A 26,296-nucleotide genomic window follows, 5' to 3' on the forward strand; every position below is an offset into this window, starting at 1 on the left:
GATGTTGTTCTACTTGTGTGTTTCTGGATGCGGTCGTTACCTGGCGCCTCGGGATGGTCACCAACGCTGTATCGCGTGCTTGGGCTTAAGGCACGCTGAGGCGGCGTTTGTGGACGAGTCATGTACCCATTGTGGGAAGATGACCGTCGCGGAGTTGCGGTCGAGACTCCACTTCCTGCAAAGGGGTGGAGTCCCGGTCCCGATGCCAATGCTCCACTCCGCCGCTGGCTCAATACCCAAATTTTCAATAAAAGAGCAGTTTCCTCTATCTCCGGGTCCGAAGAGGGCTCGGAGAGCAGTGGGAGGGCTAGAACCTCACCACTCTCATCCACCTCTTCTGTCGCCAGCGGACTTTTCTCGGTATGGAGTTGGATTCGGTCGAACAGATAGCACGCCTCACAGAGGAACGTGCTCGGTCGGTGTTGAACTGCCTGAATACGTTCAACGGCAGGACAGCGGTCCCACTGAAGTTCTTTCAGAGGCTCCTGGGGCATATGGCGGCTGCAGCGGCTGTAACACCGCTCGGTCTGCTTCATATGAGACCGCTTCAGCACTGGCTTCACGGCTGAGTCCAGAGATGGGCGTGGCAACGCGGCACGTTCCGGGTGCCAATCACTCAGGAGTGCCGCCGAACCTTCAGTCCGTGGTCGGACCCTTTGTTTCTCCGGGCAGGAGTGCCCCTAGAACAAGTGTCCCGGCATGCTGTGGTTTTCACAGATGCTTCTGCCACCGGCTGGGGTGCCACGTACAAGGGGCATGCAGTCTCAGGGGTTTGGACGGGACCCCATCTGCATTGGCACATCAATTGCCTCGAGTTGCTGGCAGTACGCCTTGCTCTGAGCCGCCTCAAAGGCCTGCTTCGGGGCAAGCATGTACTGGTCCGTACGGACAACACTGCGACCGTTGCGTACATCAACCGTCAAGGTGGTCTACGCTCCCGTCGCCTGTTGCAACTCGCCCGCCATCTCCGGAAGCATCTGAGGTCGCTTCGCGCCATTCATGTTCCCGGTGTGCTCAACCGTGTGGCCGACGAGCTATCACCAGCTGTGCTGCCAGGAGAGTGGCGACTCCACCCCCAGGTGGTTCAGCTGATCTGGAGAGAGTTCGGAGAGGCTCAGGTAGACCTGTTTGCCTCACCAGAAACCTCCCACTGCCAGTTGGACAGATGCACTGGCTCACAGCTGGCCCCGGGGCCTTCGCAAATATGCATTTCCCCCAGTGAGCCTACTTGCACAGACCCTGTGCAAAGTCAGGGAGGACGAGGAGAAGGTCTTGTTAGTTGCGCCTTACTGGCCCAACTTGACCTGGTTCCCAGAACTCTCACTCCTCGCGACAGCCCCTCCCTGGCCCATCCCTCTGAGGAAGGACCTCCTTTCTCAGAGACGGGGCACTCTTTGGCACCCGCGTCCAGACCTCTGGAAACTCCATGTCTGGTCCCTGGACGGGACGCGGAGGTTCTAGGTGACTTACCCCCTGAGGTACTTAACACCATCACTTCGGCACGTGCACTGTCTACGTGTCTCTTGGGACCTTACTCTGGTGCTCAGAGCATTCCAGATTTCTCCCTTTGAGCCTTTGCTGTCAGCAGACTTAAAGATTCTGTCTATGAAGACTTTGCTGCTGGTAGCATTGGCCTCCATCAAGAGGGTAGGGGACCTGCAGTCATTTTCGGTCGACGAATCGTGCCTAGAGTTCGGGCCGGGTGACAGCCACGTGGTACTGAGACCCTGGCCTGGCTATGTGCCCAAGGTTCCTACCACTCCCTTCAGGGATCAGGTGGTGAGCCTGCAAGCGCTGCCCTCGGAGGAGGCAGACCCAGCCCTGGCTTTGCTCTGTCCAGTTCGCGCCTTGCGACTGTACATAGACAGAACTCGAAGCTTCAGGACCTCAGACCAGCTCTTTGTCTGTTACGGAGGCCAGCAGAAGGGAAAGGCTGTCTCCAAGCAGAGGATGGCCCACTGGATAGTGGATGCCATCGCCCTGGCTTATCAACCAACGTCGAGTCGGTCTCCTCCCGTGTTCTCGCCTCAGGTCAGAGGCATGGAGAGGCCCCGGCTTAGTGTCGGCTTGCTGCGCTACATGCGCGTTCTATTCTCCAGAGAGTCCCTACGAGCAGACCCTGTTGCTCCGGTTACCCCTCGGCAGCCGACGTGGCGGAGCGTCTGGCGCCAGGCCTATACTCTGTTGTATCCTTAAGAACCGGATTTAGGCTGGGTTCCATATGTGTGACCCTACGGGGATCCCATATGGGTTTTTCCATGGCTGCTCCTAAACGAAGCCCGTGTCTTTCCCTCTGGGAGAACCCATCTCTCACCGAGTGGAGTCACCCCAGTTCTTCCATATGTTGTACAACCTACAAGGTTAGTCCATATGTACTTATCCATATAACTCCTTCGGGGAAGGATATGGCTTCAGCAGTGTTCCTTATCTCATGTAAGGCTACACTTACCCAGCGTTATCCAATTGTCTCACTGAGTGGGTTTTAGGAACAACAGTGATCGACCCTCTCTGTGTGAGCTCGGTCCCAACGTCCTTAGGCAAGGGGGTTCAGGTGGCTCACAACAGAGCGCTGGAAGAGGGCAGCTCCTGTGGCGCTTTGGTAGGGATTCCTATTCGTCGGTCTGTCCGACGTACGTCGAACGTGACCGACTGAATGGGAACGTCTCGGTTACATAAGTAACCCTCGTTTCCTGAAGGAGGGAACGGAGACGTACGTCCCGTCGCCGCCTGCTGGGTTCGGCTCCTCAGCGAAAACCTGAAGATGCAACGCACCTGCTGCCCATTATATACCCGCGCTGCGAAGCAAGCAGCTGATGCATATGATTGCATGCCAATGTGCACTGGCTCGTTTAGTTACACTCGAAGTAGATTGGCCTCTCTGGCGAGATTCCTATTCGTCGGTCTGTCCAACGTACGTCTCCGTTCCCTCCTTCAGGGAACGAGGGTTACCTATGTAATCGAGACGTTTCTAATAATATATTATTATTATTTTGAATAATAATTAATTAATTTAAATTGAATTAATCGATATTTTAATAATTTAAATCAATGTTTAAAATTTAATACAATTTTAAAAATGTAAAAAAAGGAAAATTTATTGATTTAAATAAAAAAACATCTATCCATCCATCTGTGTGTGTGTGTATATATATATATATATATATATATATATATATATTTATATATATATATATATATATATATATATATATATATATATATATATATTTATAATTTTTAATTATTATTTCTTATTTTATTCATTTTATTATTTCTTATTTTATTTAATATTAACATTAACGTTTTTATTTACATTTTAAATACACATAAACATGTATATATACACCTACATATTTTTAATAATTTTAATTATTATTTCTTATTTAATTTATTTAATATTAAATATTATTATTTTTATAGTTATTTTAATATGGAAGCGATTTAGATCAAATATTCAAAATGTTAATATACTAAAATTTTAAAAATAAAATGTGAAATGTACAAAACCATATAAGACAGACAGACAGACAGACAGACAGATAGACAGATAGACAGATAGATAGATAGATAGATAGATAGATAGATAGATAGATAGATAGATAGATAGATAGATAGATAGATAGATAGATAGATAGATAGATAGATAGATAGATAGATAGACAGATAGACAGATAGATAGATAGATAGATAGATAGATAGATAGATAGATAGATAGATAGATAGATAGATAGATAGATAGATAGATAGATAGATAGATAGATAGATAGATAGATAGATAGATAGATAGATAGATAGATAATTTTTTTAGGTCTATGTGAATGTAAATCAAAACATACCATAAGCCGCTGGGGTCAGCTTCAGGACCGCATGGAGGGGGCACTTCAGATACGGCAAATCATCTGTACAACATGAGCACATTTAAATATGAGAAGATCTGCTGATTATAAACACATAATTGAGTCAAAAGGGTCGTGAATGGAAGGGTTTCGCTCAGGAAAATCACTTCTTTGGATGCTTATTACTCGAACACCAGCAGTCAGAAACAGATATCCTCATGTTTCTCATTATCTGATTATGGTCATCAGTCAGTCACAAGAGCCCTGGTATGATTCGAGTGTGTGTTTGTGTGTGTTTGTGACGCACCAGCGCTCTTGTCCAGGAAGTAGGCGAGGAGGCAGCGCATGACGGCCTGGTGGCAGATGACCAGCACATTGCCTTGTCTCTCCAGCTCCATGATAACCGTCTCCAAACGCTGCACCAGGTCCTGATACGACTACGGCAAGAGAAGAGGGACATGAATGGCTTATGTAGGTCCTGATACGACTACGGCAAGAGAAGAGGGACATGAATGGCTTATGTATGGTTGACAGAAATATTTTAATATTAAAAAAACTGCACACTTCAGCTTTAAGCTCAGTATCACCACTTCTTTTAGAGTTTGTTCACAATGTTTGGGGTCAGTAAGATTTTTTATTTGAAGAAATTAGTACTTTTATTCAGCAAGGATGCATTAAATTGATCAAAAGTGACAGTAAAGACATTTATAATGTTACAAATAATGTCTATTTCAAATAAATGCTGTTCTTTTGAACTTTCTATTTAGCAAAGAAATTCCACAAAAACTGATTATAATCAGAAATGTTTCTTGAGTATCAAATCATCATATCAAAATGATTTCTGAAGGATCATGTGACACTGAAGACTGGAGTAATGATGCTGAAAATTCAGCTTTGATCACAGGAACAAATTACATTTTACAATATATTCACATAGATAAACAAATCTTAAAAAAAAAAAAAATCTAAAAAAAACAACAACTGGAAATCATGAAAAATCATGAAAAATTATGTAAATTCATTAGCAAAAATTGATGTCATAATGGTACACTGGGAAAAAAATAATCAATCTTCACTAAGAAAATGCTAGAAAAATGACAAATAATGACAAAGAAATGGCAAGTAACTGAATTGAACATGAAATTTAGATGTAAAGACACCAATAATCTGTGAGGGTTTTATTTATTTTTTTTTTTAAATTTATTTTTATTTTTTTTAAAGAGGACAATGCACATTAATTAACACAAGAAACAAGTCTCTTATGTAAATGTGCCAGATTTAGCCATTCTTCAAAAATGATGTTTTATGGTGTCGTACCTCTCCTCCCGGGTATCTGTAATGGTACTTGTCCTGGTCTCTGAGGGAATATTCATCCGGGTACATTTCCTTAATCTTTTCATATGTCATTTCCTCACAAATGCCCTGATACAGAACACACACACATTAAAAACACCAGTTAACAAACATTCCTCCATCATCAACTCAGATGTTCTGCAATAAGGTGACTTTGATTTCTCTACTGGAATGAAATCATATGGCTCACACTGATCTGGAAGCACAGACTTTTATTGCACTCATGGCACAGGATTATACTGCTCGATTAGTTTTGGTGTGGTAAATGAGTTAAATATGATCCACCACCATTAAACATCTGACTCAAATGGACTAATAGCGTGTTAACAGAAAACACCTGTGCTTTATCACAGTAAATAATGATGAAGAACAGCCCAGTGCTCATATGAAAACAGGAAGCGCTGCTTCTCTAATAAAAACAGCGGTGCGTAACTCACGGCGTCGATCTCGTTGAGTATTTTCCACTGCTCGTACGGGACGCCCAACTCCTCTGCCGTCTGGATGGTGCGTCTGAGCTGACTGGTCCACACCTTCAGGTCTGGGATCTTCTGGGTTTCCAGGAATCCACGCAAGGCTTTGGAAAACTGACACAGAGCGGGAAAGATGTTAACAAGCCTCCAATCATTTCTCACCTGTTTGTAATAAAGGACTGAAAAAGAGCATGCTGGGAACAGAGTGACTACAGGGTATTTGCAGATCTTAGGTAAAGGACGGGACATTTCCCAAACAAGCTCAAAAGCACTTGACCAATCACAACACACTGCTCCAGCTGACCAATCAGAAGGAGGGGCTTCATAGAGACAGGAACTAAACAGAGCATTACTGACAGACTGGGAAGAGAGGAGCTGAACAATGGAGAATATGAGGAAAATAATCAACATTCAAGCAGGAAAACCTGTTCTAGTAGAGCCTAAAAACAACATCAAGACTTTGTAAAAGGGCATAATAGGTCCCATTTAATCAAAATAACCTCCCCTCCCTCTTGCATCTCTTCTCTGATGATGTGTTTACTGGCATGAGGGCGGGGCAACCTGTCACTCATATGAGATCCACCAATAGCAAACCACAACCATCCAATCAATTCCCCATGGACAAAATCAAGCCCTACATTTGTTCTTGTTTGCAAAGCAAACCAATTAGAAGTAAAAATAGATTATTGTGCCAAAACTTGTCAAATCTGTATAATGAATAATGTTGTAGTCTTTCTTGACTGTGACGAGGCGGCCACAAGAATTTACATTGAATTAAATGCCAGATATAGTTTATTATGAAACCAAAACACCAATAATATCCCAAAAAAAAAAAAAAGATTATGCATAATATAGTACTTTTAATTATAAACAAGCCCTTACAATCATCTACAACATATTACAATATAAAAACCATAAAGTAAATAATTGTCATAATTCATCAATAGTAGCTCATTAAAGTCATCAAAATTGACAATTCTTATTTTTTATTATAAAAGATCTATCCGTATTTTTACTTTGAATGTGCAGAACTCACATTTATTTATTTCAAATCATCGTCTTTTGAAGTTTAATAAATCGCATTAACTGTATCACAACTCCTGTTTTCAGTCCCCAAATTGGTGTATTTTCATTTTAAGGCTTTATAATGACCCGCGGGAACCCTCAGTGAAATACATACAGTAATTACCAAATGCACACATAATAAATAACTCAGTTTTGGTGCATAACAAAACAAACATTCTGAACATGGTTCACCAGGAAATGCTGACCCACGTTAATCACCTGGATGAAGGACAGGTCCCTGATACGGGCCGAAAAAGATCACCACATGAAATGGCTTCACAAACAGCACAAAACACACTGTTAAATATGTGTCTGTGGCCTAATGATTTAGGGATATACAACAATTTGATCATGGAGCAGCTTTGAGATCCCCATATCTGTGGGACTGAACTAGGTAGGGCCTTAAAAATAAAGATTTCAAAAGGCAAGTTTATTAAGAATGAGAATCTAGAAGGATATTAGGATATCTTGAATACTTTTAGAGTGTGCAAAGTGACATACATTTGGTTTTTGACCACTGAAAATGTTTACAATTTACCAATTTACCCAGGGCCACATTAAGATCTCCATATCTTTGGGATTGAACCATCGAGGGTCTTTAAAATGAAGATACCACAAGAAATGATAAGAACCAGAATCTAAAATGATATTAATATATATCTTTAATACTTTGAGTTACAGGCATGCAAACTTGAGGCTAAAAACACAAGTGCTTTTTGCCATTTTTGAACTGTCATATAATGCAACAAAGATTGCTAAAGTCAACAGATTTTACTAATAGACCAACCAATCTCTGAAAGTTTACTGATATACTATTGTATAAGTATTGCAAAATACGTTTGCACTATATTGTAAGCAACAAAATGTTTTAACAATATCTACATCCACTAAATTTGGCACAGTCTAATTCTGAATATAGCCGAAAGTATACTTGCACAGCCTTGCAAAGTATACTTCACTTGACTTGTACTTATACTTATACACAGGAGTTTGCCATATGCACATTGCGACAAATTGCAATACCTCTATGAGTTTCAACCCATGTATTCTTTCATGCTAGAAGTGTACAAATGAGCGTACTTTCAAACCTCTCTTGTCTGTGTAGACCTCCATTGTCAGTCTGTTCTGTTTAAGCATTTTTTCCTTGACTACCTTGTGAATCGATGCCCCCCCCCCCCCAAAAAAAACAAAGATATATAATCATATATATTAATTATATTACATATTAATATTACTTAATATTACCAGTGTACTAGCACACACACACACACACACACACACACACACACACACACACACACACACACACACACACACACACACACACACACACACACACACAATATTCTGTAGTACAGTGGCAAGACAACATATGTGAACCTTTTTGACTTGGTTGGTTTTCTGTTTTTTTTTATCTTCATCAAAGTCACAAGTATAGACCAAACACAACGTGACAAACTACAACACAAACAATATTTTTCTTTAATGCCTTTATTGAACAGAACTGAACTGAAGCATTCACAGTGCTGTGAAAAAAAAGTATGTGAACTTTTTTTTTACCAGGGCGACACACATCTGTTTGTTATTTTTAAAGTTGTTGTTCATGAGTCCTTGTTTGTCTCGAGCAGTTAAACTGCCCACTCTAAACTTTTCACTTACTTTTTTCAAAGCACTGTGACATGATTATATTTTTGTATGTTATTATGTTAACTGCATTGTGTTTGTCTACTTGTGATGAATATGACATTGAGCAATTGATGATATGATCAATTATTGCAGAGTCAATTATTCTCACATTTTTCAATTTTCTTGCCACTCTATACTATATCCCATAACCCTCACAGAAAACTTACTGCATTTTACTGTCGATTTAACACATTAATTAGATTAAACGTAATTTTTAATGCACTAGCCCCACCCCAAACCTACAGTGTCATCTGACATTACATTCCGTTGCCTGAAGAGGAATATAATGCAGGGCAACAACTCACTACGCGATAGAGCTTAATGCAGTTAGAATGTCCATAAAACTCAAGATAGTGAGTGCTGTTTTTGTCCCTAATATAACGAGTCGAGTGCAAAATGCAAATGCAATACTGATTTTATACAACAGTTCAGTAATTTTATATTGTGTTATTTTAGACAAAATGTTGTGTTTTGTTAAATTTTGCAAATCTATAAAGACAAAGCAGAACTGTTTGTCTCCACGCAGTACACTGCAATGTTTCATTTCTGAATCTGCGTTTTGAGCGTAACAAAATTGACTCAGCGGACCATTCATAAAAGACTTGAAGCAGCGCTTCACACAGACCGACCGGTGTATGACATTAAAGACTTACAGTGATAATGATAGGTTACGTGTACAAATTTCTTGTTATCCTCTTGGACATTGATGTCCTCATTTTAAGGCGCTGTTTATTCATTTTCTTTTTTACATTTTCTGTTCTGCACCCCCGAGACCGCTTCCCTCATCTGTCCATTTTGGGCATGTGACTGTCTGTAACAGAGCAACGGCTCTTGTCGAAATGGTGAGCGGTTGATATCACTTAAGTCAAGTCAAGTTCTCAAGTCAAATTTATTTATATAGCGCTTTTACAATTGGTAATTGTTTCAAAGCAGCTTTACATATTAGAAGCACAGAAAAAAAGGGAAGTGGTTAAAAATAAGCTGTACAAACAAGCGTGGTAATATGTAACATATACAAGATGGTGCTACATTAAGCCAATGTCGGCTGACTTCCAGGGGTGGAAAAAACCCCCTAGGAGAAAAACCCAGCGTGCTAGCACTGGGAAAAAAGTCCTAGGAGGGAAAAAAACCCTTGGAAGATATATATATGTAAATGGATATGGAGATCAAAATCTGAATTATACATCTTTATTATAGAGATTAAAACTAGATTATATATAAATATATGTAAGCGGATACGGGGATTAAAAATCTGAATTATAGATGCAGCCAGAACTGGGTCTGTAGGCCCATTGCCTCCTGGGCTACGTTGTAGTCAGGTCCAGACACAGGTTCTCCATCTGATCTGGATATGGCCTGGATCCAGCACCCGGCAAACCTCAGGATAAGCAGAGAGACAGATATTAGCGTAGATGCCATTCTTATTCTGATGTACAGGTATATCTAGTGTTATAGGAAATGTTCTCGGTTCCGGCCGACCTAATTATTGCAGCGTAACAATCCTTTAACGGATTTGAAAAATGTTAATGTATTGATAATGTGTTATGTGTATGCAAGAGCAAAGACATGTGTTTTTAGTCTAGATTTAAACTGACAGAGTGTGTCTGCTTCCCGAACAATGCTAGGAAGATTGTTCCAGAGTTTAGGTGCTAAATAGGAAAAGGATCTGCCGCCTTCAGTTGATTTTGATATTCTGGGTATTATAAATGTGAAGGACTATAATGCATTAAGAGCTCACTTAGGTACTGGGGAGCTAAACCATTTAGAGCTTTATAAGTAAGTAGCAAGATTTTAAAATCTATACGATGTTTAATAGGGAGCCAATGTAATGTTGACAGAACTGGGCTAATATGGTCATACTTTCTGGTTCTAGTAAGAACTCTAGCTGCCGCATTTTGAACCAACTGTAGTTTGTTTAAAAGCCGAGCAGAACAACCACCCAGTAGAGCGTTACAATAATCTAGTCTTGAGGTCATGAATGCATGAACCAACTGTTCCGCATTTGTCATTGAGAGCATATGTCGTAATTTAGATACTGGGCTAATATAATTTATACTGGGCTAATATGGTCATACTTTCTGGTTCTAGTAAGAACTCTAGCTGCCGCATTTTGGACCAACTGTAGTCTGTTTAAAAGCCGAGCAGAACAACCACCCAGTAGAGCGTTACAGTAATCTAGTCTTGAGGTCATGAATGCATGAACCAACTGTTCTGCATTTGTCATTGAGAGCATATGTCGTAATTTAGATATATTTTTTAGATGGAAGAAGGCGGTTTTACAGATACTAGAAACATGACTTTCAAATGAAAGATTGGTATCAAAGAGCACACCCAGGTTCCTAACTGAGGACGAAGGTTTAATGGAGCACCCGTCAAGTGTTAGAGAGTATTCAAGGTTTTTTCGTGAGGAAGTTTTTGGTCCAAAGATTAGGATATCAGTTTTTTCTGAATTTAATAATAAGAAATTTCTTGTCATACAGTTTTTAATGTCAGCTATGCATTCTGTTAGTTTTGTGAATTTGTAGGTTTCGTCAGGGCGCGAGGAAATATAGAGCTGAGTATCGTCAGCGTAGCAGTGAAAACTAACACCATGCTTCCTAATTATCTCTCCTAAGGGCAGCATGTACAGAGTGAAAAGCAACGGTCCTAATACTGAGCCTTGTGGTACTCCATATTGAACCTGTGATCGATACGACATCTCTTCATTAACTACTACAGACTGATAACGGTCAGATAAGTAAGATTTGAACCATGCCAAAGCAATTCCACTAATGCCAATATAGTTTTCAAGTCTTTTTAAAAGAATGTTATGATCGATAGTGTCAAAAGCAGCACTGAGATCTAATAACACTAATAGAGAAATACAGCCACGATCGGATGATAGGAGTAGATCGTTTGTAACTCTAACGAGAGCAGTCTCAGTACTATGGTATGGTCTAAATCCTGACTGGAAATCCTCACAGATTCAATTTCTTTCTAAAAAGGAGCACAGTTGTGTTGAAACTGCCTTTTCTATTATCTTTGACAGAAAAGGTAGATTCGAGATTGGCCTGTAATTTACTAAATCTCTCGGATCTAGTTGAGGTTTTTTAATAAGAGGTTTAATAATAGCCTGCTTAAAGGTTTTTGGCACGTATCCTAGTGTTAAAGGTGAATTAATTATATCAAGAAGTGGACCTACGACCTCTGGAAGCATTTCTTTCAGTAGTTTAGTCGGCATTGGGTCTAACATACATGTTGTTGATTTTGATGATTTGATAAGTTTAGATAATTCTTCCTCTCCTATAGGGACACTACAGTGCACTGTCTGAAGCGAAACTGTAGACGGTTACATGTTTTTAATTTTCTCTCTAATATTGTCAATCTTGCAAGTAAAGAAGTTCATAAAGTCATTACTGCTGTGCTCTATGGAAACGTCAGCAGTTGAATCTCTGTTTCTAGTTAATTTAGCCAATGTGTCAAATAAATACCTAGGATTATGTTTGTTTCCTATTAAGAGATTTGAAACATAAGTAGATCAAGCATTTCTTATAGCCGTTTTGTACTCAATCATTTTTTCTTTCCACGAAAGGCGAAAAACTTCTAGTTTTGTTTTCTTCCAACTACGTTCAGCTTTTCTAACATCTCATTTTAGAGCCCGAGTGTGCTCATCATACCACGGCGTTGGATTAGTTTCCTTAATCTTCTTTAGACGTAAAGGAGCGACTGCATCTAATGTGTTGGAAAAGAGAGAGCCAATAGTTTCTGTTGCAGCATCGAGTTCTTCTAAGTTGTCAGGTATACTAAGGCGATGAAACTGCTCGGGGAGATTATTTATAAAGCAATCTTTAGTGGTAGACGTGATGGTTCTACAATATTTATGGCTGGGTGGTGGTTTTGTAGCCTTGGCTAATTGTATTATACACGAGACTAAATAATGATCTGATATAACATCGCTCTGCTGTAGAATTTCAACAGTATCAATATCAATTCCATGCGACAGTATTAGATCTAGGGTATGATTACGATGATTACACATCTTTGTGCTAACCTTTTTGACACATTTATTTTGTTACAAACAATAACAACTTAATGAGTTAAAATTAACACAAAAAATGTTGTCCCTAAACTCTCCCATTAATGTGTAAAAAATTTCATTTTTAACACATCCTTTCCAGCATTAGCAGACTGTTTATTTTGTGATATATATGCAATGTTTTAAATAAAAAATAAAATGATATTTTGTGTGAATTTTGATAATTTTGTGTGAATTGTATCTCAGCAGTACTTAATTAAATTAATTCTATAATTCTATATAAAAATTATGAAAACTATATTTAGGACAAATAATTACAGTAGTGTACTGATTACCTGGGTTTTTTACAGTAATTGCACTGTATTACATAATTACAGTATCATGTAGTTACTGTAAAACTGAAATACGGTTATAGTACTGTAAATCTTAATTACAGTAAATTACTGGCAACAGTGTTGCCAGTAAGTTACTGTAAAAACCCCTTGAAATGTCTAACAGTGCAGGCTGTTCACTCAAGTGTAGTCTGTACCACATCCTGTGTATATGTGTGTGGGTGAACATTGGTTCTTGGGGACAGAAATGTCAAAATTGAAAATTGAAATGCCAAAAATGAAGACCGTTAGAAAGGTAGAAATCTGATAAAATGTACAATAAAAAATGTGTGTATTGCTAATGCCATTGACACAAACAGGAAATGTGTTGAAGCAAGTAAATAAAACAACTGACTCAAATAATGTAACAATGCATGCAGGAAATATGTTAAAGCAAGAGCATACAAGCAAGAAGCAAGCGGAAGCCAGGTACAGACCACAACTCCCAGAAGTCACACGAGCTGCATCCGAAAACAGGAACCTCACAAACTACTGAGGCAGTGTAACAGTTTAATGATCTACAGTAATATAGAGCAATCTTTGGTGAGAACTAAAGAAATATTTATTTACTACAGTAGTAATTTTTTTGCTAGAAATGAAATCAGAAGTGGAAAACAGTAAAAAATTACATTTACACACAAACTGACAGGAAACTGCAACTTTCAGATGCCATCTTTCTTATAGCTCAACTGCCATGAATGGAATGCATACCCAGATAGCTTGGTGACATTTATACAATGTTGAGTTTTGATTCAGACCATCATTTTGTGTGAGATTGTCATTTCAATTTGTAAAGTGTGTTGGATCAGCATCGACAATTTGATGAAAGCCAACAGCAGACATGGGTGGAGACAGTGACTGACAGTGATTTGTAGTTGAAGACCACAAGATCCTGCAGGTATGCATCTTTGCAGAACACTAGTGGTTGTTTTCTAATCGTTTGCATTTGATTTATTGTTAAGGAATCTAATAAGATTATTTTAAAAAGTTTTTAAAGTGTCCATTTTCTAAATTCTAAAAAAGTGCATGCATCTTGCTTTAGTAATATTTATTAGCAATTTCCTATTTATTGATTTTCCAACAACATTTCTTAAAGTGCAAGTGACATGAGCGTGAGCAAGAATATCATACTTTACACATAGCCCATGAATTGCATTTATTACTCAATGCTTGCAGAGCACCCTGCCTTCTTTCCTTTAATAAGAATGAAGGCAGATGAGGATGGGCAATTAAAAAAGAAAAAAAAAGAAAAAGAGAAGCACCGTCTTTATAAATGTGACACTGATATCACTTTAGGCTTGTTCGAGATAAACTACACTAACCTGCCACCGGCTAGCGAGATCTGAAGGTTGCAGGCATTGGGGGAGTACATAGGCCCTGTCCCAAATGGCACCCTAAACCCCCACGGTCTTCCTCTGAGGCTGCACTTTCACAACGCAATGCAACTTTGACCGCCGAGTAAAGTCCTCTGCGTAGCTCACAGTCTTGAGGGTTCAATAGAAGTGCGCATCAAGGGTGCATTGCTCACGAACACCCTTCTTTAAGCTTAAATGTTGAATGGGACACCCTTCGGTCTTTACCGAAAGTGCACATGAAGTGTGCCATTTGGGACAGGGCCATAGACGACCGTCAGGTCGGACACTTTGTGCTTTCCATAGTGTGCTGAAAAACGACGTGGCAGACCACATGATTTTTGCATTGATTGTAGCCGAAGAAGTGGATGCGATTAAAACCAACACTTATGTACTAGATAGTGTAATCTTCATTTTTGTTAATGTTTTGTGTGTTTTGTTTGAATATCAGATATACAAGACTAAATACAGGTTAAATACAGGAAACACACAACACGTCGTCCTTATCATCACATAATCTGACCAATGAGAGTAATGTGTTTTGTCATCAAGGCTTTCGCGGCTGAATTTGAGCAACTGCAGCGCCTGGTTAAATACAGGAGACACCTATATACCTATAGGTGGCTGGTCTCATTTTGCTCGTGGTACTTTGATGCCAGACGTGATCGTAAGGTGCTTGCTGGAAAGGTGTCATTTATGCTTTAAAAGGTTTTCCCAACATTTTGAAATGGTCAGAAATTTGTTGACATATTAAAGTTTAGGTGAAATATTAATGTTGTTCAGAACATCATTTTATGTTGACATTTCAGTTTATTTATTTTTTACGTTTCATCAAAAATGATTTAGAATCAAAATAACATTAACATTGATCAAACAATAATAATTCTTTCTTAATTTCAATAATAAGCTTTAAGAATAATAATTTCAGGGTAAGCTTTAAATTGTATTTTTTTTATTCTGGCCCGCAGAAGAGTGGTGTATTTAGCTTTTGCCTCTGCAAGAAATAATAAAATGAGAATGAGGACTGCCCTCAAAACTCAAAAGAGAGTTGATAGTATACAAAAATATTTTAAAGAATGTTTGGTTCCAAACAATGATGCCAACTTTCATTTTTGTGTAAACTATCCCTTAAAGTACAGAATGTTCAACTGACAGACACTGCGATTTACCAAGAAGTCCACGCCCAAGAGTGAGTCTATAAGAAAATCTAACAAAAATTCTGAGAGATAAAAGGTAACTCTTTCCACTGGGATGTGTTGTTTTTGAAATTTTGTGGCACTAAATAAATGATAGTTTTTTGACAAAATGTATTGTTTCTGTGAAATAACAACAAAATGCACATAAATGTGTCCCTCCCTGCTTTAGATATACAATCTCTGATGAACATATTTGGTTTTTAATGAGGAAGGGAAAAAAGTTATACGAGGGCAGATTTCAACACAGAACTTCTGGCACATTTAATGAAAGTTCTACCTCTAGCCCATTAGGACAAACAGGAATAACATGCAGATCTATGTATTTTGTTCATGAATGTAAATACTCTTGTATTGTATTATAGTAGATGAAAGTATGAAATATTAAAAATGAATTGTCAATACATTGTGCATTTATGATGACAGGAGACAGAATTATAATTGAAAAGGTAAGTAATTTTTCTTCTGTATTTCTTGTATTAAAATGTTTTGTTGAGAAAAAAAAAAAACCCAAAATGACAGCAAAAAAAAAAACAAACAAAAAAAACAAAACAACAACAGTACAATTCACAAGTACTGCGTAATTACAACGAATTTACAGCGTAACTTTCAATAATTATAGTGTAACTATACAGTAAGTATGTGTAAGTATAGGGGAACAATATGTGAAGTATTGGGAATAAAGGGGTAACAACCAGGAAAATAACAAATTATTTATACTATAAATATTTTATAACTAAGGGGTACTTACACTGGGGTACTTACGCACTTTATGGCGTATTATACGTACAAAACCCCCACTCCCCCACCCCCATCCTACCCAAGAGCGTATCATATACACGCCATAAAGTGCGTATCATATGCACGCGAAAAAAATGCGTACCATAAGCACGCCAAAACTCATTTTGCCGTATATATTCTACAAGATTACAAACTCGTACTATTGATACGCATTCTCATGTGATCGTGTTGTATTTACCCTGTAACTGCATGACATAAGAGGGTAACAAGCTGCACTTTAATTTAGGCTACGGCCTGTAATGTCATATTTACCCCTTAGTTATATGTCATACGTACCCCTTAGTTATAAAATATTTACAGTAATATTTTTATTTTATGTTACGCTGTAAATTTGTTGTAATTACGCAGTACTTTCAGGGCTGTAATCTAAAGCATTACCAATATGTGAAGTATTGGGAATAAAGTGGTAATAACCAGGAAAATAACAAATTATTTATACTGTAAATATTTTATATCTAAGGGGTACGGGTACGTATGACATATAACTAAGGGGTAAGTATGACATTACGGGCCGTAAATTAAAGTGGTGCTTGTTACCCTCTTATTTCATGTAGTTACAGGGTAAGTAATTAATAAAATGCAAACAATCTGATATCACTGACTCCGAAACCTTTATTTGAAAAACAACTTTATTAAAAACAAGTCTACAACACTTATTATTAATTTTTTTTAAATCAACTTTTCATTTCAAACTCTAAAGTCCTGACAGAAAGTAACAAGTTTTGTCAGTTTTTTGGTTGTTTTTGTTTCTCGCTTGGCTTCCTCCTGCTCCTGCTCGCGCGAGAACTGCCGTCTCTGTTATTCTGTCTTGTTTGTTTCTCATTCTCATTATCTGCTATTCTGTGTATTTTGTTGTGAGCATTACTAAAAAAAAATTTGACGTCATCCAACATCTGCGTGAGTTTACGCTACGTCACGCTTCAAGTTACGTCAAGCATGAACTCTCAACCCTCGCATGCACGCGCAGGAGACAGCTGGTCGAAAGTTTTAAAAATATTCAAATATTTGGCATTTTTCTTACAAATACGTATCGTTTCACTTCAGAAGACATCGATTCATCCATTAGGGTCGTATGGATTACTGTAATTATTGCTGTTTGATGCTTCGACTTTTAGGAACACGTGAGCTTGCATTATAAAGCGTTCCCAGATGATTTATTTTTTTCCTAAAATCCTTTTTGTGTTCATCTTAAGAAGGAAAGTCGTATAGATCTCAGATGGCATGAGGGTAAAAGATGAGTAAACGGTGAGCACATTTCCGAGTGTTCTGTAATTTTTAAATACAGAATAGCAAATGGGATTCCCTCTAAAGATTCATCGGTGGTGTTGTGAATGGAAGACTCAGGCTGGAGATCCAAGTGCAGCGTTTATTAGAGTGGTCGTACAGGCAGGGTCAAACCAAGAACAAACAGGAACAGTGAGGAACAGGCAGAATCGTAGTCAAGGGACAGGCAATGATCAGGACAGGCAGCAATGGGTCAAAAACAGGGAACAGGCAGTAACGGCAACAAGGAACAGGCAGACAGGGAATACAGAGAAATGCTCGGAATTGCAACAACAGTTAAACAATACTTCGCGGTGAAGTGGTGTGAGTGGAAGTCCTTTATAGTCCTGATAATGAGCAGCAGCTGGGTGTGGTGATTAGTGATTAGTGTTAAGTGTGTGCAGGTGAGTGGCAGAGAGGATGATGGGAGATGTAGTCCGGGAAGTGACAGGAACTGACGGTGATCGTGACATAACGCCCCCCTCCCGGAAGGCGCGTCCTCGCGGCGTAAAAAGGAACAGCTAGGGAGGGAGGGTGGGTGCATTGGAGACCTGCATGCAGACAGGAACGGGGTCCCCAATGCAGGTCCAGGAACTCGGGCAACCATGGCGAGTCTGGAGTGTCGGAAAGCCACGGCGGGTCAGGTGGCTCGGGCGGCCACGGCAGGTAAGATGGCCTGGGTAGCCACGGCAGGTCAGGCGGCTTGGGTAACCGCGGCAGGTCAGGCGGCTTGGGTAACCACGGCAGGTCAGACGGCTTGGGTAACCACGGCGGGTCAGGGTCCATAAATGGCCAGAATAGTTCAGTGGCCGAGCAGGGTCCCCACCCACAGGGTCCCCACCCACAAGCTCCCCACCCCTAGGTATACTGCCCCCCCCAAAAAGTTCTTGGGGAAATCAACGGAGGCATTGGCGGGTTCATGGGCAAGGAGCTCGGGTGGCTCTTGCAGGGCAGATGGCCTGAGCGGCAGCGGCAGGACAAATGGCCTGGGCGGTGGTGGCAGGGCCGACCCAGGGTGCTCCGTGGCCGTGTCAGGGAGAGCGGGCAGCTCGGTGACGGCCTCCATGGCCGTGTCAGGGAGAGCGGGCAGCTCGGTGACGGCCTCCGTGGCCGTGTCAGGGAGAGCTAGCAGCTCTGGGATGGGCACAGGCTGTTCTGGAACGGCAGCGAGCCGCTCTGTGACGGCAGCAGGCTTGGGCTGCTCTGGGACGACAGCGGGCTGCTCGGGCTGGCAGACTGCTCCAAAGTCCATAGCGCTCGAGTTTGTCCTCAACGCACGCAGGACAGCCAAAACATAAAAAGTGAGCACAGCCCTCTGGGCCAAGACAGGACTGACCAGGAGAGCAGGCTGCTCTGGAGTGGACTCACTGGCTGGAGCGGCCTCTGGAGTGGACTCACTGGCTGGAACGCCCCCTACATCCTTACTCATTGCAGGGGCGGCCATCTTGCCCGAGGGCACTGGCAAGGCAGCCACTTTGTCCATCGCGTTCGGGGCGCTTGAGAGCGTTGCAACCGGCGAACTTGAAAGCGAAGCGTCCGGCTGGCTTGAGAGCGAAGCGTCCGGCTGGCTTGAGAGCGAAGCGTCCGGCTGGCTTGAGAGCGAAGCGTCCGGCTGGCTTGAGAGCGAAGCGTCCGGCTGGCTTGAGAGCGAAGCGTCCGGCTGGCTTGAGAGCGAAGCGTCCGGCTGGCTTGAGAGCGAAGCGTCCGGCTGGCTTGAGAGCGAAGCGTCCGGCTGGCTTGAGAGCGAAGCGTCCGGCTGGCTTGAGAGCGAAGCGTCCGGCTGGCTTGAGAGCGAAGCGTCCGGCTGGCTTGAGAGCGAAGCGTCCGGCTGGCTTGAGAGCGAAGCGTCCGGCTGGCTTGAGAGCGAAGCGTCCGGCTGGCTTGAGAGCGAAGCGTCCGGCTGGCGAGCGGCGTCCGGCTGGCAGAGCGAAGCGTCCGGCTGGCTTGAGAGCGGCGTCGGCTGGCTTGAGAGCGGCGTCCGGCTCGGCTGAGAGCGGCGTCCGGCTGGCAGAGCGGCGTCGGCTGGCTTGAGAGCGAAGCGTCCGGCTGGCTTGAGAGCGAAGCGTCCGGCTGGCTTGAGAGCGAAGCGTCCGGCTGGCTTGAGAGCGAAGCGTCCGGCTGGCTTGAGAGCGAAGCGTCCGGCTGGCTTGAGAGCGAAGCGTCCGGCTGGCTTGAGAGCGTCGCGTCCGGCTGGGTTGAGAGCGAAGCGTCCGGCTGGCTTGAGAGCGAAGCGTCCGGCTGGCTAGAGAGCTGAAGCGTCCGGCTGGCTTGAGAGCGAAGCGTCCGGCTGGCTTGAGAGCGAAGCGTCCGGCTGGCTTGAGAGCGAAGCGTCCGGCTGGCTTGAGAGCGAAGCGTCCGGCTGGCTTGAGAGCGAAGCGTCCGGCTGGCTTGAGAGCTGAAGCGTCGGGCTGGCTTGAGAGCGAAGCGTCCGGCTGGCTTGAGAGCGAAGCGTCCGGCTGGCTTGAGAGCGAAGCGGCGTCCGGCTGGCTTGAGAGCGAAGCGTCCGGCTGGCTTGAGAGCGAAGCGTCCGGCTGGCTTGAGAGCGAAGCGTCCGGCTGGCTTGAGAGCGAAGCGTCCGGCTGGCTTGAGAGCGAAGCGTCCGGCTGGCTTGAGAGCGAAGCGTCCGGCTGGCTTGAGAGCGAAGCGTCCGGCTGGCTTGAGAGCGAAGCGTCCGGCTGGCTTGAGAGCGAAGCGTCCGGCTGGCTTGAGAGCGAAGCGTCCGGCTGGCTTGAGAGCGAAGCGTCCGGCTGGCTTGAGAGCGAAGCGACCGGCTGGCTTGAGAGCGAAGCGACCGGCTGGCTTGAGAGCGAAGCGACCGGCTGGCTTGAGAGCGAAGCGACCGGCTGGCTTGAGAGCGAAGCGACCGGCTGGCTTGAGTGCGAAGCGTCCGGCTGGCTTGAGTGCGAAGCGACCACCGGGCTTGAGAGCGAAGCGGCCGGTTGACTTGAGAGCGTAGCAGCCGGCGGAGGCTTAGGAATGCTAGCCGCTCGTGCTGAAATCAGCGGTGGATCAGTCACACTGGAACGCAACCCTCTCTGCTCCCAGACTGATCTAGAGACGTGACGTGACTCTGGGCGATCAGCGAAGGCGTGACGTGACTCTGGGTGATCAGCGGAGACGTGACGTTGCTCTGGACTTGGTGTTGTTATTGTGGTGACCGCCATTTTGTGAGTGTCATCTGGTGAGGTGCCCATTACGTGATCTACCATGGTGTCGCATTCCTCCGCGACCCCCACAGTAAACAGAGAACCAACAGTCAATAATGCATAATCCAGAAAGCAAGTAAGTGATGAACGCGGTCTCTCTTGTCTAAGTTTATCCTGGAGGGGTTGATTAATGCCATCACAGAAAAAGTCTATAAGTGCATAGTCAGGCCAGTCTGCATAATAGGCAATATCCTGAAACTTCTGAATGTGGTCCTCCAGGGTACTATTACCTTGACGAAGGCGGATGAGACGTATAGCTGGGTCCATGTTGAGGCTGGGAATGCTTGTGGAAGCTGCTGGATCGTAGATGGCGAAGTATTCTGTTGTGAATGGAAGACTCAGGCTGGAGATCCAAGTGCAGCGTTTATTAGAGTGGTTGTACAGGCAGGGTCAAACCAGGAACAAACAGGAACAGTGAGGAACAGGCAGAATCGTAGTCAAGGGACAGGCAATGATCAGGACAGGCAGCAATGGGTCAAAAACAGGGAACAGGCAGTAACGGCAACAGGGAACAGGCAGACAGGGAATACAGAGAAATGCTCAGAATTGCAACAACAGTTAAACAATACTTCACGGTGAAGTGGTGTGAGTGGAAGTCCTTTATAGTCCTGATAATGAGCAGCAGCTGGGTGTGGTGATTAGTGATTAGTGTTAAGTGTGTGCAGGTGAGTGGCAGAGAGGATGATGGGAGATGTAGTCCGGGAAGTGACAGGAACTGACGGTGATTGTGACAGGTGGAAAGAAAGAAAAAGAGGAACAAGAGGAGGAGGAAGCCAAGCAAGAGAAACAAATAAGAAGTGTTGTAGCTTTAAATGTGTTTTGAAATAAGTTGTTTTTCAAATAAAGTTTTCCAAATGATATGACTGTTTTGCGTTTTATTTATTTTTATTAATTACTTACCCTGTAACTACATAACAAGCTCCACTTTAATTTACGGCCCGTAATGTCATATTTACCCCTTAGTTATGTCATACGTACCCCTTAGTTATAAAATATTAAAAGTATGAATAATTTGTTATTTTTCCTGGCTGTTACCCCTTTATTCCCAATACTTCACATGTTGTTCCCCTATACTTACACATACTTACTGTATAGTTACACTATAATTATTGAGTTACGCTGTAAATTTGTTGTAATTACACAGTACTTTCCGGGCTGTAATCTAAAGTGTTACCAAAAAAAAAAAAAAAATTTAGGTGCGTCAGTATCAAATTCAAATAATAAAGTAACATTTTGCCATATCACATATCCTACAGCAGCATAACATAATTACTGATTAAAAACTATAAAAAGCATAACTTTAAGATTTTAATTTTGAGACTGTCTTTGGTAGTCTTTAAGGAGAAAATACTCAGCAATGGTGTTGACTTTGCACATAGTAAAGCATATCAAAAACACCACACAGATTCCATCTCGTTTCCCCCTCATTCATCAGGTTCTTCGGAGGAGCGCACCGCTGTGGAAACGGCCTGCAGCTACGGCTCCAAACGGTCCATCTACTCTCCCACCAGCGCCAGTGATGTGTCTGTTGAAGTTGCCCTGGAGGGTGATGGACCGTGTGTTGGTCAGGACGCTGTTCTGTCCGTCCTTCTGAAGAACAGCAGCAGCGCAGCTCGCAGTGTGGATCTCTACAGCCAGGTGGCAGCCATGCGCAACTCTGAAGCCAACAAGACCTTCCTCAAGAAGGACAGGACCAGAGTTGAGCTCAAGCCCCATGAGGGTGAGATCAAAGCTCATATTAACATTACTTTAAAAACCTAAACTTAACAAACTTAAATGATAATTAGAAATGTTGCCTTGGCAACTGAAATAAGTGTAAGTTGAAGAACTAAAATTACTAAAACAATTGAAATAAAAACTAGAGTTATATATAAATATATATATAAAAAATACAATATAAAAACAAATATAAGAGCAAACATCTACATTCTCAAGACACTCAGGCTTCATGTGTGTTTGTCTACTCTTAAATTACACCATTCAAACATGCTGCTTATCATCATGGAAGTTGTTTGATAGAGGGAGTGTGAATGTTTATACTCGAGTAAATAGTGTTCTGCTCATTTTAATGAAATATGAAAAGTATGGATTGAACAAAACACCCACTGAATTAAAAAAAAGGTAATTTATCTCACAATTCTAAATTTTAAACACGTAATTGTGTTTATATCGCAGTTCTGAAAAAATAAATCAGAATGGCAAGATATAAACTTACAATTGCGAGAAAAAAGACAGAATTGCGAGATATAGCCTAAACTTGCAGTTGCGAGGAAAAAAGTCAGAATTGCATTCTATATCTCACAATTCTGACTTTGACGCAATTGCAAGTTCATATCTTGCAACTTTGACTATTTCTTGCAATTGCAAGTTTACATCTCACAATTCTGCCTTTTTCTTGCAATTGACTTTTTTCCTCGCAACTGTAAGTTTATATAAATTCTGACTTTTTCTTGTAATTCAACAAAAACAAGTTACAAAAATAGCATCCATAATGCTGTAGATTAACAGAATACATAAATAAAAAGTCATGAATTGAAAGAAAAAAAAGAGGACTTTATTCTCAGAATACTTCTTTTATGACAATAAATACTCGAGTAGTGTTCTGCACATTTTAATGAAATACAGAAATGCAAAATAATGGAAACTTGTTTCCACCACTGAATAAAAATTAAAAAAGGTAATTGCGACTTTGTTATCGGTCCGTGTATCTTTTGGTCATTCGTTTTTTTGATTTATTAATGAAATCGGGAAATAAAAAACGGCACCTTTTTCGTTTTTCATTTTTTTCAAACAAAACAAAAAACAAGAATTCAGCTTGATTTTTCGTTTTTCGTTCAGGGGTAGAAAATGAATAAACAAATTGAATATCATGTGGGCGGGAATGAAACGCCCCTTTCCGCTGATTGGTCAACCAAACTTTAAACTGTGCCGTCATCAGTTCTTCCGCGGTTCAGAGCAGCAGAATAATAGTCCTTCGCTGCGGTGGATTTAACGCGTTTATTGCAACTATATAATCACTTTTAAATGTACATTTAATCTTGATCTCTATCTCTCAAACAGCCAGACTAACGAATGACTTGAGACACAAATCGAGGCAGAGCCTGTAGAGGCTTTCTTCAGTGTGTCCATAAAAACGCGTGTTTAGCTCAGAAATATTATTATCTCAGATATAATAATTTACTTCGCACCTGCACTCACACTCGTTACAACTAACAGCAAACGAATATATAAAGACCTTATGCCTTTCGGGTGGTGCTTAATAAACGGGTAAACTTTATACCCGTCAATAAACTCTGATGAACTGTAATAAAGTGCTCTCACCTTCATTACTGCCGTATCCAGTATCACTCTGGAGGCTGTAAGATGGATCACGAAAAGTTTTACTTGCATGTCCTCCTTGAGTAGCATATTTTCAGCACAGTTTCTGTTTTGTATTGTCCCTTTGTATTGATATTCGTTCACTAAGCAGTCCGGTGCGAAATGATTCGTGCAGACATAAACGAATTTCGACAGAACTGAGGGAGCATTTTCCTAGAAAACCTAGTTAATCCATTTCAGCAGCTCAGATTTAGGGAGTAATGCTTGAGAGACATTCTCGTCAGTGCAGCAATGGCTGACTCACTGTGAACGCGCTCAGGGCGGTTCTATGTTCAAACGTCAGTGTCTGTCAACACTTGTGGGCGGGGCCTGTGGCTTTTGTGACCTCACACTGCCAGGGATCTGGAAACGGCTTGTTCTGAGACACTGCTTATGATTTATGGGGATTAAAAAAAAGAGGAGTGGGTGGATTATTATAACTATAGGGTGGTTGTGTACACACTGCCAACACACATTTATGTCCAAACACCATGTAAAAGACAATTTTGCATAATAGGTCCCCCAGCTGTATTGTGTGTCTTTCAGTTAAATCTTATGTCCCGTTGCTCACATTCTGGAAGTTTTGGTTTCCACTCCCCGTCTGGGCCACAGGTGATGAAACTCTGTCCAATAAGTATTAAACCAGGATCGCAGGCGATTGTCACTGTGTTCCCGAATTTATAGACAGACCTTAATCCCCTTATTCTTGATCCTCATGGCACATGTGGGTGAGGACAGACATGTCTTCAAATGCCTTTTTAAATTAAAATTTGTGGTAACAAAGTATTAAAACAATGAAGAAACATAAAGGGGCCACAGAAATATTTCACTAATATGCGTTTAACAAAATGCACAAACAAAAAACAATATTTTCTTCCTCAGTATTTTTGTCTTGTTTTCCAGTACAAATATCTAAACATTCTTAAATCAAGATACATTTACTTGAAAAGCAAAATGATTGAAGATATTAAGTCTTGTTTTCTTAAAAATCTATGCTGAATGCTATGATTGAATCTATGCTTAAAACAAGAAAAAATGTCTGCCAGTGGGGGGGGGGGGGATGGGGGGGATAAACTTGTTTTCCCTTTGAATTAAAGGCACACAACATGTAAGATTTTTGCTGTAAAATATCCAAAAACCACTAGGTCAGTCACTAGGTACATGTTTTTATAGGCAAGGGAACAACCGTTTTGATATATTTAGACAGAAAACGAATTATTGTTATATAGCTCAACACGTTTAGTCTTATTGTTTAAATCTATTTTTCTTGATTTTTTTGCGAGTACCATGCTTTACCATGCCTCATCTCTCGGCACTCACCTTGCTCTGCTTCATACTACAGTAATGTTAATAATCTCATCCATGAACATGATTTCTGCTCAAGTCCAATCCCGATTCTTTTCCACTGGCTGTGAGGTGAAGACCACATCTCCCGAGATTCTGCGCTCAAACTCTGTGTCATCAAGATACACCTTTGTTTTGAATCAGTGAGCTCTAGCTGCGAAAAAACTACATATTTTTATTTATATATTTTTCTGACCCCACTGGCAGAGATTTTTGTTTTGTTTTTAGCATAATGTCACTTCATTTTCATACTAAGTTTTGTTTTCTGAAAAATGTAATTAAGTTATTTTGCTTCTCAAGTAAATGTATCTTGATATAAGAATGTTTAGATATTTGTACTGGAAAACAAGAAAATCAGTTTTGCAGTGTAGAATAAATGAGCAGGATTTATTTAATAATGTCAGTCTGACCAGAACAAATCCAACAAGTTATAATCAAAGTGAATGCAATAAAAAATTATAATATGACAAATGATTATAAATGAATAAAAAGATCCAGAAAATAAAAATGTATGGTTGCTCTCTTGAAGCTACACACACACACACACACACACACACACACACACACACACACACACACACACACACACACACACACACACACACACACACACACACACACACACACACACACACACACACACACACAGCTACTGAGAATCCTTGGATCTTTCAAAATAATAAGTGGGAGCAAATGCAGTTAAAGGTCCTATGACATACGTTCACAATGGAGCTTCAGTTTTGTCCACTGGCCACCTTGACAGCGTATACTGTCACTCCCTCTGGCCCTGCGGTGTCCTATAACGCATTTGTAACGAATGCGAGAACCAGATGGGTACTCTTCCAGTGTGGGGGACCAGTCTCTGAGCTCAAAGTTGGGGTGTGATGGAGCTGGACCGCATTTACCTGTGAGAAAAAACAAACTGAGTTTAGGCGCTGAATCTTGCCTATATTATTCACTGATCTCATCAACAGAAAGAATACT

General features: G+C 41.4%; 2 protein-coding genes across 4 annotated transcripts in view; one reads left to right on the forward strand and one right to left on the reverse strand.

The window, feature by feature from the left end:
* Positions 1–5,153: 5,153 nt before the first annotated feature.
* LOC137008898 (coagulation factor XIII B chain-like) overlaps positions 5,154–26,296 on the reverse strand; it is a 44,919-nt gene continuing 23,776 nt past the window's right edge. For 2 of the 3 annotated variants that reach the window (XM_067370673.1, XM_067370674.1), the window contains exons 8-10: positions 26,032–26,217; positions 5,627–5,773; positions 5,154–5,258 (exon numbers count right to left, since the gene is read on the reverse strand). In XM_067370673.1, coding sequence (XP_067226774.1) covers positions 5,248–5,258; positions 5,627–5,773; positions 26,032–26,217 — 344 coding nt within the window. In that variant the 3' untranslated portion in view covers positions 5,154–5,247. Of the gene's footprint in view, positions 5,259–5,626; positions 5,774–22,257; positions 24,723–26,031; positions 26,218–26,296 lie in introns of those variants that run through there. The other variant, XM_067370675.1, reaches the window with a different exon arrangement.
* The window catches only part of myl9a (myosin, light chain 9a, regulatory), a 67,969-nt gene continuing 63,457 nt past the window's right edge, over positions 21,785–26,296 (forward strand). The window contains exon 1 of the mRNA XM_067370677.1: positions 21,785–22,331. Coding sequence (XP_067226778.1) covers positions 22,259–22,331 — 73 coding nt within the window. The 5' untranslated portion in view covers positions 21,785–22,258. The remainder of the gene's footprint in view (positions 22,332–26,296) is intronic.

Source organism: Chanodichthys erythropterus, chromosome 20 (assembly GCF_024489055.1).
Source record: "Chanodichthys erythropterus isolate Z2021 chromosome 20, ASM2448905v1, whole genome shotgun sequence".
NCBI classification, from domain to species: Eukaryota; Metazoa; Chordata; class Actinopteri; order Cypriniformes; family Xenocyprididae; genus Chanodichthys; species Chanodichthys erythropterus.